Consider the following 13,894-nt stretch of genomic DNA (forward strand, 5'->3'; position numbering starts at 1 on the left):
AAATAGGTCCTTCTAAATGATTGTATGTGGGAAATGGCATTTTAAAGATTTTTTCGATTAAATCAACAAACGATTAATAAAAAAAAAAAAAAAAAAAAAAAAAAGCAATGACTACTAGTCAACTAAGAATTTATTTAGTTAAGGACAGACCGATATTAAAGTGAGCTGAGATAAGAGTGTGTGTGTGTGTGTACCTTCTCAGTGAGCTGAGAGAAGAGTGTCTGTGTACCTTCTCAGTGAGCTGAGAGAAGAGTGTCTGTGTGTGTACTTTCTCAGTGAGCTGAGAGAAGAGTGTCTGTGTGTGTACCTTCTTAGTGAGCTGAGAGACGGACAATGTCTGAGCCTCCAGCTGTTTCTCCAGTGAGGTGACGGCAGCCTGGAGTTTTGCTCTCTCTCCTGCGAACGCCCCTCGTATCGAAGACTGGGTGGAGCGCAACCTTTCTTTCTCCTCCTCTAGTGAGGAGAGGGCAGCCTGCATCTTCTGGTTTTCCTCCGCCAATCTATCTCTATCTTCTACCACCTGTTCTTTCTTTTTCTCTAGAATGGAAATAGTCTTCTCGATGGCCTCTCTCCTCTCCTTTCCCGCTCTCTCCTTCTCCTCTTCCATGGCGGCTTGTAGCATCTCCTTCTCTTTTTCAGACTCCTCCAGGCGAATCTCCAACCCCTTGCTCTCTCTCCCCCACGCTCCTCTCTCCTCCTCCCGCTCCTCTTCCAGAGCCCGCAGCCTCTCCTCCACCGAGCCCTGCAGGAGTTCTCTCTTCTTCTCCACCTCCTCCAGGAGCAACTGCATTCTCTCCTTCTCACCCACTGCATCGGCATTCTGTTGCTCCAGTCGCGTCACTTGACCCCGGAATTCCTCCGCCCAACTCCTCTGCCTCTCCTCCTTGGTAGCTTTCAGTGCATCCATCTCTCCGTTCTTCACCGCCAGCTCCAGCTCCAGGTGCTTCTTCTCGCCCCTCAGCGCACCCATCTCTCCATTCTTCACCGCCAGCTCCAGCTCCAGGTGCTTCTTCTCGGCCCTCAGCGCATCCATCTCTCCGTTCTTGGCATCCAGCTCCCGCCCCAGACGCTCCTTCTCTGCCCCCAAGAGGGTCAGCTCCTCCGCCAGCTGAGACAGCTGCTCGCCGAGCTTTCTCTGCTCCTTCTCCACCTGAGAGGAGAGGAGAGAAGGGAAGAGAAGGAAGAGTAATCAAAGAGTTGCAGGCAGTTCTGGAGTCTATCCCTCCGTGTAGCCTATAGTGGACGTGTTGGATAACTGACAGCCTTGTGTCTGTTCCAAGTTACCTGTTGAAATATTAACATTGTGGCTCAACGTTATGCACTGCTATAACAAACGTGTCTGCATTGGGCTGCATATAGTTTGCTAGAAATAACAACATAAACAATTTGATTATGGATTTTGCCCTGTTGGAATCGAAATGCAGAAGTTGTTTTGTGTAAATACGTTGGATCTCTCCTTGTGCTGGTAATGTACCGGAGGGATGCGAACTGGCCCATCAGTCGCCATTTAATCCATCTCTATTTTAGACAAAAGTAAATCTGTAATGCGCCTAAACAGCAGAGAATATTATGTGATATAGCTTGTCTTTTCTGAGACAAACTGACACAGCTGCACTCACCACCTTGCCTGGACAAACTAAAATGTCCCGCTCAGTTTTGGATTTAAATGTAGCGGGCATGCATTACTAATGTTAACTGAGTGTAGTATCCCTTATTCTTAGTGTTGTGTGACAGTACATGGAAATAGTCAACGGCGAGTTTCAAAAGCACTCCATACACACCCCAGAAGTGATGTATTAGGTCTTCTTTGGTACTGTAGAACCCTTTGCTGTAGCCTAACAGTCTCTAGGTGCCCTGAACTGTGTTATTTTACACACACCGTTTCATCCCTAGCCGGAACCCATGCTACACATAATGCCAACAAGGATCAGAACTTCCTTCTCAGGATGAGTCTATCACCTCAGAGTCTCAAACCTGTACGTCTCTGATGAAATTGCTGCACTACATACATACAGACTGAGCAGAAAAGTTCTTGGTACCGTTCTCTTTTCTTCCTCCATTTCTTCCAGCTCTGCCTTGGCCATCTCAGCCTGTGGAACAAGTTTTTTAAAAGTATGATCAGGAAACAAAAACGTAGGTTCAGAGTTTATATATACTGTATATACTTTTTCCATTGTAATTTAAAGACATTCAACTAGGGCTGGGCGATTCTTGCTCAAATGTGAATCACGATTTCTCTCTCTAAGAATTGAGATCACGATTCTCTCACGATTCTTATTTCTTCAATAAAATCATTTAAAAAAAAAGAGAAAAAGATCTATCACTTTTTTTTTTTATAAAAAAAAGAAATCGTCATAACTTAGAAATGAGATTGCATAGGTCTATGAATCGAGATCGCGATTTTTTTTCGATTAATTGCCCAGCCCTACATTCACCATATTCCAAACATACACACAATACAAATACAAATGCATATAACAAACACAAATTACATGCCTTTTGCACAAGAACACAGAACAGCATATGTGCACAAAAGCAAACGGAGGAAAATACTTCTGTATGTTTTTGACAAGAGATCCAAAACTAGCTTCTTTGTTAGCTCATCATATTATACCAGCAGGGCACAAAATTAACACCAGCCACCAGCTGGATGCTGGGAAAATAACCAAGTGGCTAGTAGGTATGATCCACTCACTAGCCCAACGTACTGAGTGACTGTGGACAAGAAGAGTTAACCCTGCATCCTGTACACAAGCAGAATTATACATTACACATGGTCCAGTAAGGAGTTGAAATAAGACTTTATTTTATGCCATAAGCCATCTAGGCCTGGATCCAGGTGCCTTAGTGTAGCAGCAGTGTAGCTCTTTCCATCCCTACTAATTCAATAAACTCTTCCAACCAACTGCTTAACACTTTGTGCGCCAACAACGAGTATACTCGTTATTGCCCGCCATGCGTTGTGCGCCAACAACGAGGGAACTCGTTTTTGGGATCAATATTTCCTTTTTTTCGCCATGGCATTCATAATTCATCCAGCCTCCCTCCGGGATGCAGCTGGACCCTGTTCTGATATTGCAACGCCTCAATACCGCCGCCTGGTGGATTTCAGGCGAGTTACACTCCACGCCAAACCGGAAGTGGCGCTCGGTGCATCAGGGAAATTCCTCCGCCAGAGATATATTGTAACGTGGGTCTAGATACACAATCGAGTGCATTGGGATCGCTTTCGAAACACAATAATCAATATGATTTTGGCGTTTATTGAGTCATACAAACTAGGGATGCACGATAATTATCGGGCCGATATCAGCAATTATGACGTCATCCCGATAAACCTGATAACGTTATTGATAGCTCCGATAATATACAATACATTTTTTGGTTAAAAGAAATCCGGTGTGGGTGGATTTGGATGAAGGGCGCTTGTTTTTATTATAGCCTCCTCCCGTTTTGCCAGTACTGTGGTAAAACTGATAGCGTGTGGTTTAGGAACAGGGAGTTTTTCACAAATCCAGCGCTCCCTTTCTTGGCTGTGACGTAGTCACGTTACATTCGGAGGCAGACAGTCGATCTGCCAATTACGTCCCACCGCTTGCACCCACCTCTTCTTCTTACCACCAATCAGAAGCTCTCGTTCGTTTATTTACCTCCGGATTGTCAGCCATTACTCTACTCGGAGCTAACGTTATCTCCCCGCCAGCCACATTGACAAGTACCAGCGCTTATACATTACTGGCAAATGTCTTGTTGCACTTGTGGCAACGAGCGTTGTCAGCATCGACTTTAGTAAAATAGACCCAGACTTTTGAACGTTTCGTTCTGTCCGCCATGATGAGAGCAGAGCTGTCTGTACTAGGCAGCACCCGTGTGTGTGTGTGTGTGTGAGTGAGTGTGTGTGTGTGTGTGTGGGAGGGGAGGAGAGAGCACAGCACAGCCCGCTCCTTGCGCAGGCAGAGACACCGAGGCAGGAGATATATAGACAACGGCCAACAAGATTAGTTTGCGACGTTTAAATTCCTAAAAAAAAAAACTCCATAATTTCTCGAGTACTGATAGCAGTACCGATGACGTCGGAGCTTATAAATACTCAAAAAAATAAAAGAAATTGATAAATATATATATATACATTTAAAAAAAAATATTATAATAGAATAAATATCGGTTATCGGCTTGAGGAGCATAAAGTTATCGGTATCGGTGTCAAAAAATCAATATCGTGCATCCCTAATACAAACGGGAAATGGATCGAGCAGATCGACGTCAAATAATTGGAATATTTTTCCTCCAGTCTCATCGGCGAACAGTAAGAGGAATCTAACGTTATTTTCAGCTTGATTGTCCATTTCTTTGTTTGCAATCAGTCTGATCAACGTATCAACCCATACTAAATAAAGGCATTACTGACGATCAAGGAATTATAAACGACCCCCCCCCCCCTTCACGCATGATGAAGCATAATGTATACCGATCGCCTAAATATTAAAGGCAACCAACTTGTGTCTAGCCACGCCCAACTTGCGTCTAGCCACGCCCCCGCGGCAGCAGCAGAGCGGAGCGGGGTTCCCAACCTTTTTTCCCCCAGGGACCCCCAAACATCTCTTATCGCGGCAGCATTATGTAGCAGTAATCCCCCCTTTTTAACATCCAGAACTAGCTCAATTGGTAGCGCTGCCTTGCTGTGGATCCTGCGGTCCGTTGGTAACAAGTTCGATTCCCTTCAATTTTTTTTTAATTTTTTTTTTTTACGTGCATTCTTTCGCCGGTTAAGTTTAGGCATGTTAACTTTAAGCATTGTTTCGGAGTTGGTTAAGGTTAGGCATTGTTTCGGAGTTGGTTAAAGTTAGAAGGGTTAAGTTTAGGCGCTGTTAAGGAGCTGGTTAAGGTTAGAGTTTATCTTAGAGAATGGCAATATTTTTTAACGTGCATTCTTTTGCCGGTTAAGTTTAGGCATGTTAACTTTAAGCATTGGTTAAGGTTAGGCATTGTTTCGGAGTTGGTTAAGGTTAGAAGGGTTAAGTTTAGGCGCTGTTAAGGAGCTGGTTAAGGTTAGAGTTTGTCTTAGAGAATGGCAATAGACAGCCTATTTCCGCGCTGCAGCGCGAGGCAATAGACAGCCTATTTCCGCGCTGCAGCTCTCTCGCGCTGCCGCGGTCACATGGGCGTAGTGGCCAATCAGAGAAACGCTAAACACAAGTTGGTTGCCTAAAATATTCCGATCATATACATTTGAATTTTTAATATAGCATGTATATAGGAAAGAAACGCCAATCGATAATCTATCATATGCTTCGGGGCCTATAATTCGAATTTTAGGAATTACTGCAGAAAACCTTAAAAACATACTTATATTCACGACGGTATTAACGCAACAATGTATGAATGAAAAAATATAACGTTCCCACATCCGGAACGATAGATACCCGATGTTGAATGGGCCATAGTAATGTCGATATAGCTATAATATTTAAAAAGTTATAGCCCTGCAAAGAAGGTAAACATCTCCATAGGCTTACAGCGCTGGCAGACTGGGCCCAAAGATGGGTACAATGCATGGCGGCCAATGTGTTAAGCTATAAACAGGTTGGGGTTCTTATCTTCCAGTTGATAACAATTTTATGTTTAGTAGCAAGACAACTCAATGTTAAAACTAGGGATGCCCCGATCGATCGGCCACCGATCGTTATCGGCCGATAATCAGTATAAATATGCGATCGGTGATAATGCTTTATTTTCGCCGATCGTCAAACCCGATCTCACTCGCTCGTCTCGCTGAGTTCTGTCTCAGACACCGGGAGCTGTGCGGCGTCTGCTCCTCCCGTGCGCATGTAAACACGGGTCTAGTAGTCTAGTCTAGTGGGACGGGAGCCGGAGGACGGCGTCTCCCTTAGCTAACGTTAGCTACCGTTACAAAATGACCCAGTCAACCATTCACTTCCAGTCCAATACATGATGAGGCATCGTCTAACCCAGGGGTTCCCAACCTTTTTTCCCCCAGGGACCCCCAAACATCTCTGATGAAATTCCTGGACCCCCCTCCTAATAAAATACCATAAAATACTTTTTTTTGTCATTTTAATACTTTGTCATTTTAACTGCTTATACACAGGCATATGCATCATAATTAGACCCACTATGCTTCTTTGACTTGTGCCTTCAATCAACAAATCTCATCTTGCACCATATGTATTTCAAAATGTTGGCCAATATTCAAATCCTGTATTCATCCTCTCAAATCAGGCCCTAATGGTGAACGGTTTGCATTTATGTTGAATGAAGTAAGAATCCACTGCAGTAAAAATATCCTCACCTCAAGTGGTGGTAGTAAGGTTGACTGACATGAGAATGTCCTGCTTCAGATCCTCATTTCCGATATACTGCACATAAACGATGAGCACAGCCTCGTCTGCGACAGTTTCATCAAGTTGTATGGCAAATGGACCCTTTCTAAGCTTTTCTGACAGCTGCTGCTCGCAATCACTTGACATCTTATCAATTCGGTCTTTCACTACATTGTTCGAGAGTGGTACTGATTTTAGTTTATCCGCCACCTGTGGGCCGCACAGTTTCTAAACCATTTTGATGCAGGCTGGTTTGATGAGCTGCTCGCCAATATTGTGCGGTTTCTTTGCTTTTGCAATTAAAAGCGAACACTCAAAGGAGGCTTCGGTAGCCTTCTGTAAATCACTGCCACCCCTGCTCCACGCTACTCTAACATCAACAGGCTTGTTCGCCTTGAGAGACTGTTCTTTCCTCCGAAAAAAGTCCAGATCCTTCCCAACGGTTTCTGGGTGCTTAGCCGCCTGATGTCTCTTCAGCTTGCTGGGCTTCAGGCTCGAGTTTGCCAACTTTTCTCCACAAATCACACACTCAGGTAGTTTGTCTGGTCCCTCAGTGAAGCCCATGGTGATGTAATTTTCGCGATTGCTGTAGGTCCTAACTTTTTTTGCAGATGAGCTGCCGTCATCTCCTTTTCCTTTTCGTTTGTCACACATTTTCACCTCTGGCGGCTGACTGCAGACGAGCCGAGAAAGTTAACTGATTCGCGTTTTAGCGGCTACCCGGTAGCCTACTGTTAACGTTAAAAAATCATGTCTAGATGTTTATTTATTTATCTTTATTTTTTATTGTAGTGGAGAGACTATTCATGCTTCTGATGATAAAAATGTGCTAATTAAATATTTCTAAAAAAAAAAAAAAACTCAAATCATCTGTGGTCTGGCGGACCCCCTGCGCACCCTGGCGGACCCCCAGGGGGTCCGCGGACCCCATGTTGGGAATCACTGGTCTAACCGAACGGTATCTAGCCGGCCAGCTACCGATTGCTCCTGACATCAACAAACGCTCCAGCAAACTCTAGTAGAGACGTGTATGATACCTCAGCTAGCTCATGTTAGCTGACGCCAGCTCACTGTTCAAAACGAAATGTCCCACTGAACTAAATAGTTCACAGAGGCGCTGTATCAACGTTATATAGCCGGCCAGCAGTAGCCACAGACAGCTCCTGATATCAATGTTTTATAACACTCATTCGATGCGTATTCAAGCTGAGGGCATGTTGTTGAATATGATCAATAGGGTCCAGCTGCACCTCCGGAGAATCCTGGCCGTAGCTGAAGGCTACTCGAGTATAGGGTCTAGCTGCAGCTCCGGAGAATCCTGGCCGTAGCTGGAGGCTACTAGAGTACACACAGACAGTGGAGCTTGTTGCGTGGTGGCGATGTCTCGCAGATAATACAAGTACAAGTCTAATTATATAATATATATATTTTATAAAAAAAAATATATATATATATATATATATATACAATTATTTTTAATTTCTTTTTTAATCAAAAACGATCGGTATTGGCCGATATGGCTCACGACGATCGGTGGCAAAAAACGTGATTGGGGCATCCCTAGTTACAACTCTCATTTCCCTTGCAGATAACCCATCTGTTTTATCTCCTAGTATACACAGAATGGGACATTTAGGTTCACTATCCTAATACTTTAATTGACTGCTCATGAAATATAATTGACTGTACTCATATTATTGATGTGATTTGATAGTATACCTGCAAGACAGCCTCTTCCAGACTTTGTTCTGCGCCTTCCTTCTCTCTCTCCAGGGCGTTGATGCGGTCTTGAAGCGAGTCAGCCTTCCTCTGGGAAGCTGGAAAGATTAAGGTCAGGACAATCTCAGCAATATGACAGATAGTGGTGTTCCAATACCCAGCCTACTAGTATAAAGTGTTGTGCTGTATTGAGAAAAAAAATATGTAATTGACATTTCTGTCATTTCTTCATTACAGTTGTAGTGATTGTAACAATCAATTGATCAAATGTAATATCTAAACCTTGTATTTTCATTTACCAAACAGCTGTTGTGATACCTAAAGATTAGGGATGTCCCAAACATATCTGAAAGATTTGTATTGGCTATATTAACCTTATTGTTCAAAATAAATGAAAAGCATTAACGCTGACGGGCCCGGTATTGGGCAGAGATTTACTTCACGTCATAAATAGTCCGTATTAATTAATATTGCGTTTCTTCTTCTTCAAGTGTAGCCAAGAGTAAAGACCCTAACCCCATCAAAACAGCAGTCAAAGTGTATATTTTCAGCACTACATTTGTTTACCAATGATTTTAAGTGTTATTAGCGAAATATGAGTTCATAAATATCTCGGCGCATCCCGGCGGAAAGCGGATGAATTAGACGAGAGGAAATAACGTGTCATGAAAGTGTTGTAGTCCTAAGACAGAGGACTACAGGGCTTTCAATGCCGGGTTTCCCATTAATTACCTAGACTGTGACTGTGGCGGCCCGCCACAGTCTAATTAGTCCCGCCACAGTTGTATAATGAACCAAAAAATATATTTAATAAAAAAAAAGATATATATATATTTTTTTTACATAAGATTTGCCAATAGGGATGTATCAGTAGTATTGGCAGTGGTAGTAGTCGTAATAGTAATCCACTACATATATTTCTTTTCTAAAAAATAAACCAGTTCAACACAGGTAACCACTTTTGCTTCATTTCTTTGATGGCTCAAATGTATGCTCTAGTCCAGTGGTTCGCAAACCTCTCCTCGAGACACCCCAGCCGTTCCATGTATTTGTTCAATTCAACCACCAGCACACCTGATTCAACTAATAAAGGGCTAGTTAAGTTGAATCAGGTGTGCTGGTGGTGGAATTTAACAAATACATTGTAGGGATGCACCAATCCGATATTGGTATCGGTAGCCAATATCAGTAAAACAGCTGGATCGGGTATCGGTAAATATATATAAATAAAATAAGAAATAACCATTCAGTACATTTATATCTGTGTTATTTGTTACATTTAGTTTCACTAAGTTAGGAAAGTAATGTTTTAAGTCAAGCCTGATGTTGCCTTGCATAAAATAATGATCCCAGTCTCTTCCACACAGTGACAGTGAGGCATACAGTTTATTAATTGAATGAAGTTTATTTTCTGTCTTTGTTTACAACAAATCAAAAACACACTTGTGATCCTTTACAATTCTTAAAAACAAAATATAGTATAAAAAAAGAAAAAAACGTGGATAAAATAATTTTTTTAAACTTTGGGGGGGGGATTTGACAATGGGTATCGGATCGGTATTGGCCGATACTCAAACCCAGGTATCCGTATCAGGACTGAAAAAGTCGGATCGGTGCATCCCTCCGGCTGGGGTGCTTCGAGAGGATTGGGAAGCACTAGTCTAGTCGATTTTGTGTTTTGACCACAAAGTTCATCATAGATCTAGCCTCTTTATTTTGCCTCGGCTCAAAGTGCACCAGATTGATGCTTTAAAATGTACAAAAAAATTCATAAAACTACACTACCCAGCTCACACCAGCCTCTGTGAAAGCTGCTGAAAATATTATTTGCGAAAAATTCTGACGGTTATTTTCACAATTATATCTCACAGGTCGAACAAACCTGAACATTATTGCCATAAAATACAACATATATTGTTTCTTTACCTTTCTGTGAACGTCTAACTGTAATGGGTGCCTGGTGGTACTAAATCCAGATTTACCTCTGCCATTGGAAAGAGGAGATTTGGCCCGATCCATAGATGTATGACTTGGCCATAATAATGTAATTTATAGGCCCGATATTCTATATTCTATATTCATATTTCAAATCGCATGTGTCCCGGATGGCAAAATTCAGTACTGTATCTACAAACACCCTGTAAATCATCTGCCCTTTATTAATTTGCTTAGATTTATAGTACACTTGATCTCAAGAAGGTGCTGAATGAGCTCAGTGGCAATTGTCCATGTCTGCTCAATGTTAACACATTGTTTGCCAAAAACGTAGATCTACGGTTCTGTCACGGTATTTCTTTTATTAGCTATTGCCAATTATAATTCAGCAGGGCACCTTGTGCATACTGTTCTGAGTGTGTCTGAGCTGGCAGACGGTCTTATACCGCCCTCTAACGCCTATTATAAACATCACTTTTATAAATACCTACCTTTCATAAGCTCTCCGATTTTCCTCTTCTTCCTCTCATCAGACTCGATACGGACCTGGAGCTTCTCAATGCCGCTCCTCATCTGTTGCACCTCATCCTGAGTGGAGTTGAGGCGAGAGGCGATCTCTCCCTTCTCCAACAGAGAGGACTCCAGTGACTGGGACAGACAGGATACCTCTCCCTCTAGAGTCTGGAGAGATGTGAGGAAGAAGACATTAGAATTTAGAATGGACACTTCACAGGGAAAAAAAGAAGAAAACATTTCAAATTAACTTTAGTGGGCCAAAGGGACAGAATAGAGGTATGTTATCTATGTAATGGAGACACCCCCAACTGTTGTGTTAGAAAAGACCAAGAGAGAAGTATAATGCAAATTTAACAGGTATTTTCTTATCTAGACTGAGTGGAGTGCCTGTAATCAATGTTGTATGTGTTTTGAGGGAATCATTTGAGCATGTTACCACTGCAGATAAATGTTTTGGCATTTTCTTTGTTCTGTTCTTCTAACATTGCAGCATGGAAATTATTGGTAACGTAACGTATGGTTATTCTATAACCCTAGTTACATGATACTGGCTGAGCGTCCCGCTCTGCCTACTGAGATAACCCCTTATCTCCACACACCTAGCGTGCACGAGAAACAAAAACAAATGCACCCACTTGCACGTGACCACGCCACTCCCATGTGCCCTATATTACACCGGAAGTGGTCACGCCTCACCCTTCCTCAGTTCGATTTCCATAAGCGGAAAAACATCCAAGGGACCTCAGAGCGGGACGCTCAGCCAGTATCGTGCAACTAGGGTTATAGAATAACCATACGTTACATATCAACTGGCCTCGCGTCCCGCTCTGCCTACTGAGATAAGGGAAGAGCAGACGCGTGGCCCGGAAAAATGCACCCCCTGAGGGCCTGTAAGCCCCAGTCAGGGAGGAGGGGAGTCCCGTCCACCCACCCGTCCTAACGAAGGGGGGAGGCAGTCAACTCCACCAAAGTGCGAAAAGGGGGGGAACCAGGCACCCCTGAACGCACAGCGCAAGCGGGACCACGTGTGACATAGCACCCGGCGGTCCACACCCACACACTCCCGCTAGCCCATCTGACGCCGGGACGCAGGAGAGGGCCCGGACCTGAGGACTGCCTGGGAGTTTCACAGAACCCCCAGTCACGTCCATGAGGCAAAACCTAACAAAAGGACTCGGGGAGGACCAGGAGGCCACAGCACAAATGTCCTCCACCGAGGCTCCCCCTAACAGGGCAGCAGAGGCCGCCACACCACGAATGGAGTGCGCCCTGAAGCCCCCGGGGGGAACCTGTCCAGCCAGCGTCTATATTAATCCCAGCCGAAGAGTCAGGGAGCGAAATTAACTTTTTGACTCACCGGCCAGTGGCGGGTAGATGGGAAGAATCTACCCGCCAAGCAGATTTCTTACCTGCCAACTTTTTTTTGATAAAAAAAAAAATTATTATTATTTTATATAATTTTTTTTTAATAAAATATATATATTATATAATCATACTTGTAGTTGTATTATCTGCGAGACATCGTCACCTCGCTGTCTGCAAACAGCTCCACTGTCTGTGTGTATACTCTAGTGGCCTCCAGCTCCAGCAAGGATTCTCCGGCGCTACAGCTGGACCCTAAACTCTTACATTCAGCATGAAAGGATTCTCCTACCGTGCACCTGGACCCTAGTCAGCAGCGCTGCAGCCCTCATGCGATGTAACTGGACACTTGCAGTTGTTTATGTCGGGAGCTATCAGAAGCTAGCCAGCTGGATAACGTTACACAATGCCTCATGTATTAAACTAAAAGTGAATAGTTGACTGGGTCATTTTGTAACAGTAGCTAACATCAGCTCACGGAGGTCTCTCTGACTAGAGTAGACTAACATCAGTCACGGTGACTGTGTGTTTACATGCAGCATACAGAAACAGGTAGGGGAGGTTTAGGAGCAGCAATGCGCTCAGACAGCGAGTGAGAACTCCGCTCAGAATTGGATCATGATTTTTGGTTTTCACATGACCATTTGATTGGCCGCCACACGGCGGTCAGTCCTCTAAGTGGGAGGCGCCAAATGTAAAAACTGCCCGCAAATGGCGGGCGGCGCTCTCTAGTTTCGGTCCCTGCGAAGAGTGCAAGAGCGCTTCCGCATTCTTCCCCATTCGCCGGTAAGCAATGCGCATTTCCTTTTCCTTCGCCCAGGTGCTCTCAGACCCCCATTCAACACGGTTAATCACAGATGCCAGAACGCGCAATATTAAAGCCTTTGGTTCATATTAGCAACGCTGGTAAATCACATTAACGCTGGTCAATCACATTAATCACAGAAGCCATATTAAAGCGCTAATACGATATATATATACGCGATATAACGTTATGAATGCCCGAAATAACATAACGTTACAAAGTACAGTTGACAGCTGCGTTGTGTTAATGTACAGCGAAATAACGTTATGGCGTTATGAAAGTACAGTTGACAGCTGTGTTGTTTTAATGTACAGCGAAATAACGTTATGGCGTTATGAAAATACAGTTGACAGCTGCGTTGTGTTAATGTACAGCGAAATAATGTTATGGCGTTATGAAAGTACAGTTGACAGCTGCGTTGTGTTAACGTTACAATTAGGGATGCACCGAATGGGAAATGCTTGGCCGAAACCGATACCGAAAATAGGAAACAGTTGGCCGAAAACAGAATGCCGAAAATGATTAATAGAAATATATATATATAATGTATTTTTTTTTTGTTCAGCTACCTGATTATGACAAAAGACATGATTATGGCAAAACTTAACTTAAATATTCACTATTATGGGTCTTTTTGTATCACAAACGGTACTGTATTTGCAAATCTGGTATGTCATAAATGTATAGATGTAGCAGTACTCTCTATCTGTATGTCATATATGTCCTGATGAATTGAAAAAAAGAGAGAGAGAGAGAGAGAGAGAGAGAGAGAGAGAGAGAGAGAGAGAGAGAGAGAGAGAGAGAGAGAGAGAGAGAGAGAGAGAGAGGTGCTCTACTGAGCGCACATTTCTAGTCACCAGATGAATGCGCTCTCTTGACTTTGGCACAGTACAGTAGATGCGCGACAGCGTCAATGTCAAGACTTTTGGTTTATTTAATATAAGGATCAGATGTGTAAAGGGGTCTAAATAAGTTAACAGGTGTTTGTGATTGGGACTGATCATGCGCAGTTCGCGCAGCTGCCTTTCAAATGGTGGCGGGCTGTCACTTCTCACTATAGCACTGACAGGATCACATCGCCCATTGGTAAGTGGACTTTATTAAGGGATTGCAATGTTAACTTGGCTGTGTCACATATGTACAATGTAATGTATCACGTAACGTTGGCTGCTGGCTGCTAATGCAGCCTGCGGATAATATTTGCATAGTGCACGGT

At 43.4% G+C, this 13,894-nt stretch overlaps 1 protein-coding gene across 1 annotated transcript in view; it reads right to left on the bottom strand.

The window, feature by feature from the left end:
• cenpf (centromere protein F) overlaps positions 1-13,894 on the bottom strand; it is a 162,133-nt gene that overhangs the window by 27,779 nt on the left and 120,460 nt on the right. Inside the window, exons 29-32 of the mRNA XM_084337734.1 lie at positions 10,487-10,676; positions 8,061-8,158; positions 2,040-2,090; positions 308-1,150 (exon numbers count right to left, since the gene is read on the bottom strand). Of these exons, the coding sequence (XP_084193860.1) occupies positions 308-1,150; positions 2,040-2,090; positions 8,061-8,158; positions 10,487-10,676 (1,182 nt within the window). The remainder of the gene's footprint in view (positions 1-307; positions 1,151-2,039; positions 2,091-8,060; positions 8,159-10,486; positions 10,677-13,894) is intronic.

The sequence above is a fragment of the Notolepis coatsorum genome (assembly GCF_963971535.1).
Source record: "Notolepis coatsorum genome assembly, chromosome: 20".
Taxonomy (NCBI): domain Eukaryota; kingdom Metazoa; phylum Chordata; class Actinopteri; order Aulopiformes; family Paralepididae; genus Notolepis; species Notolepis coatsorum.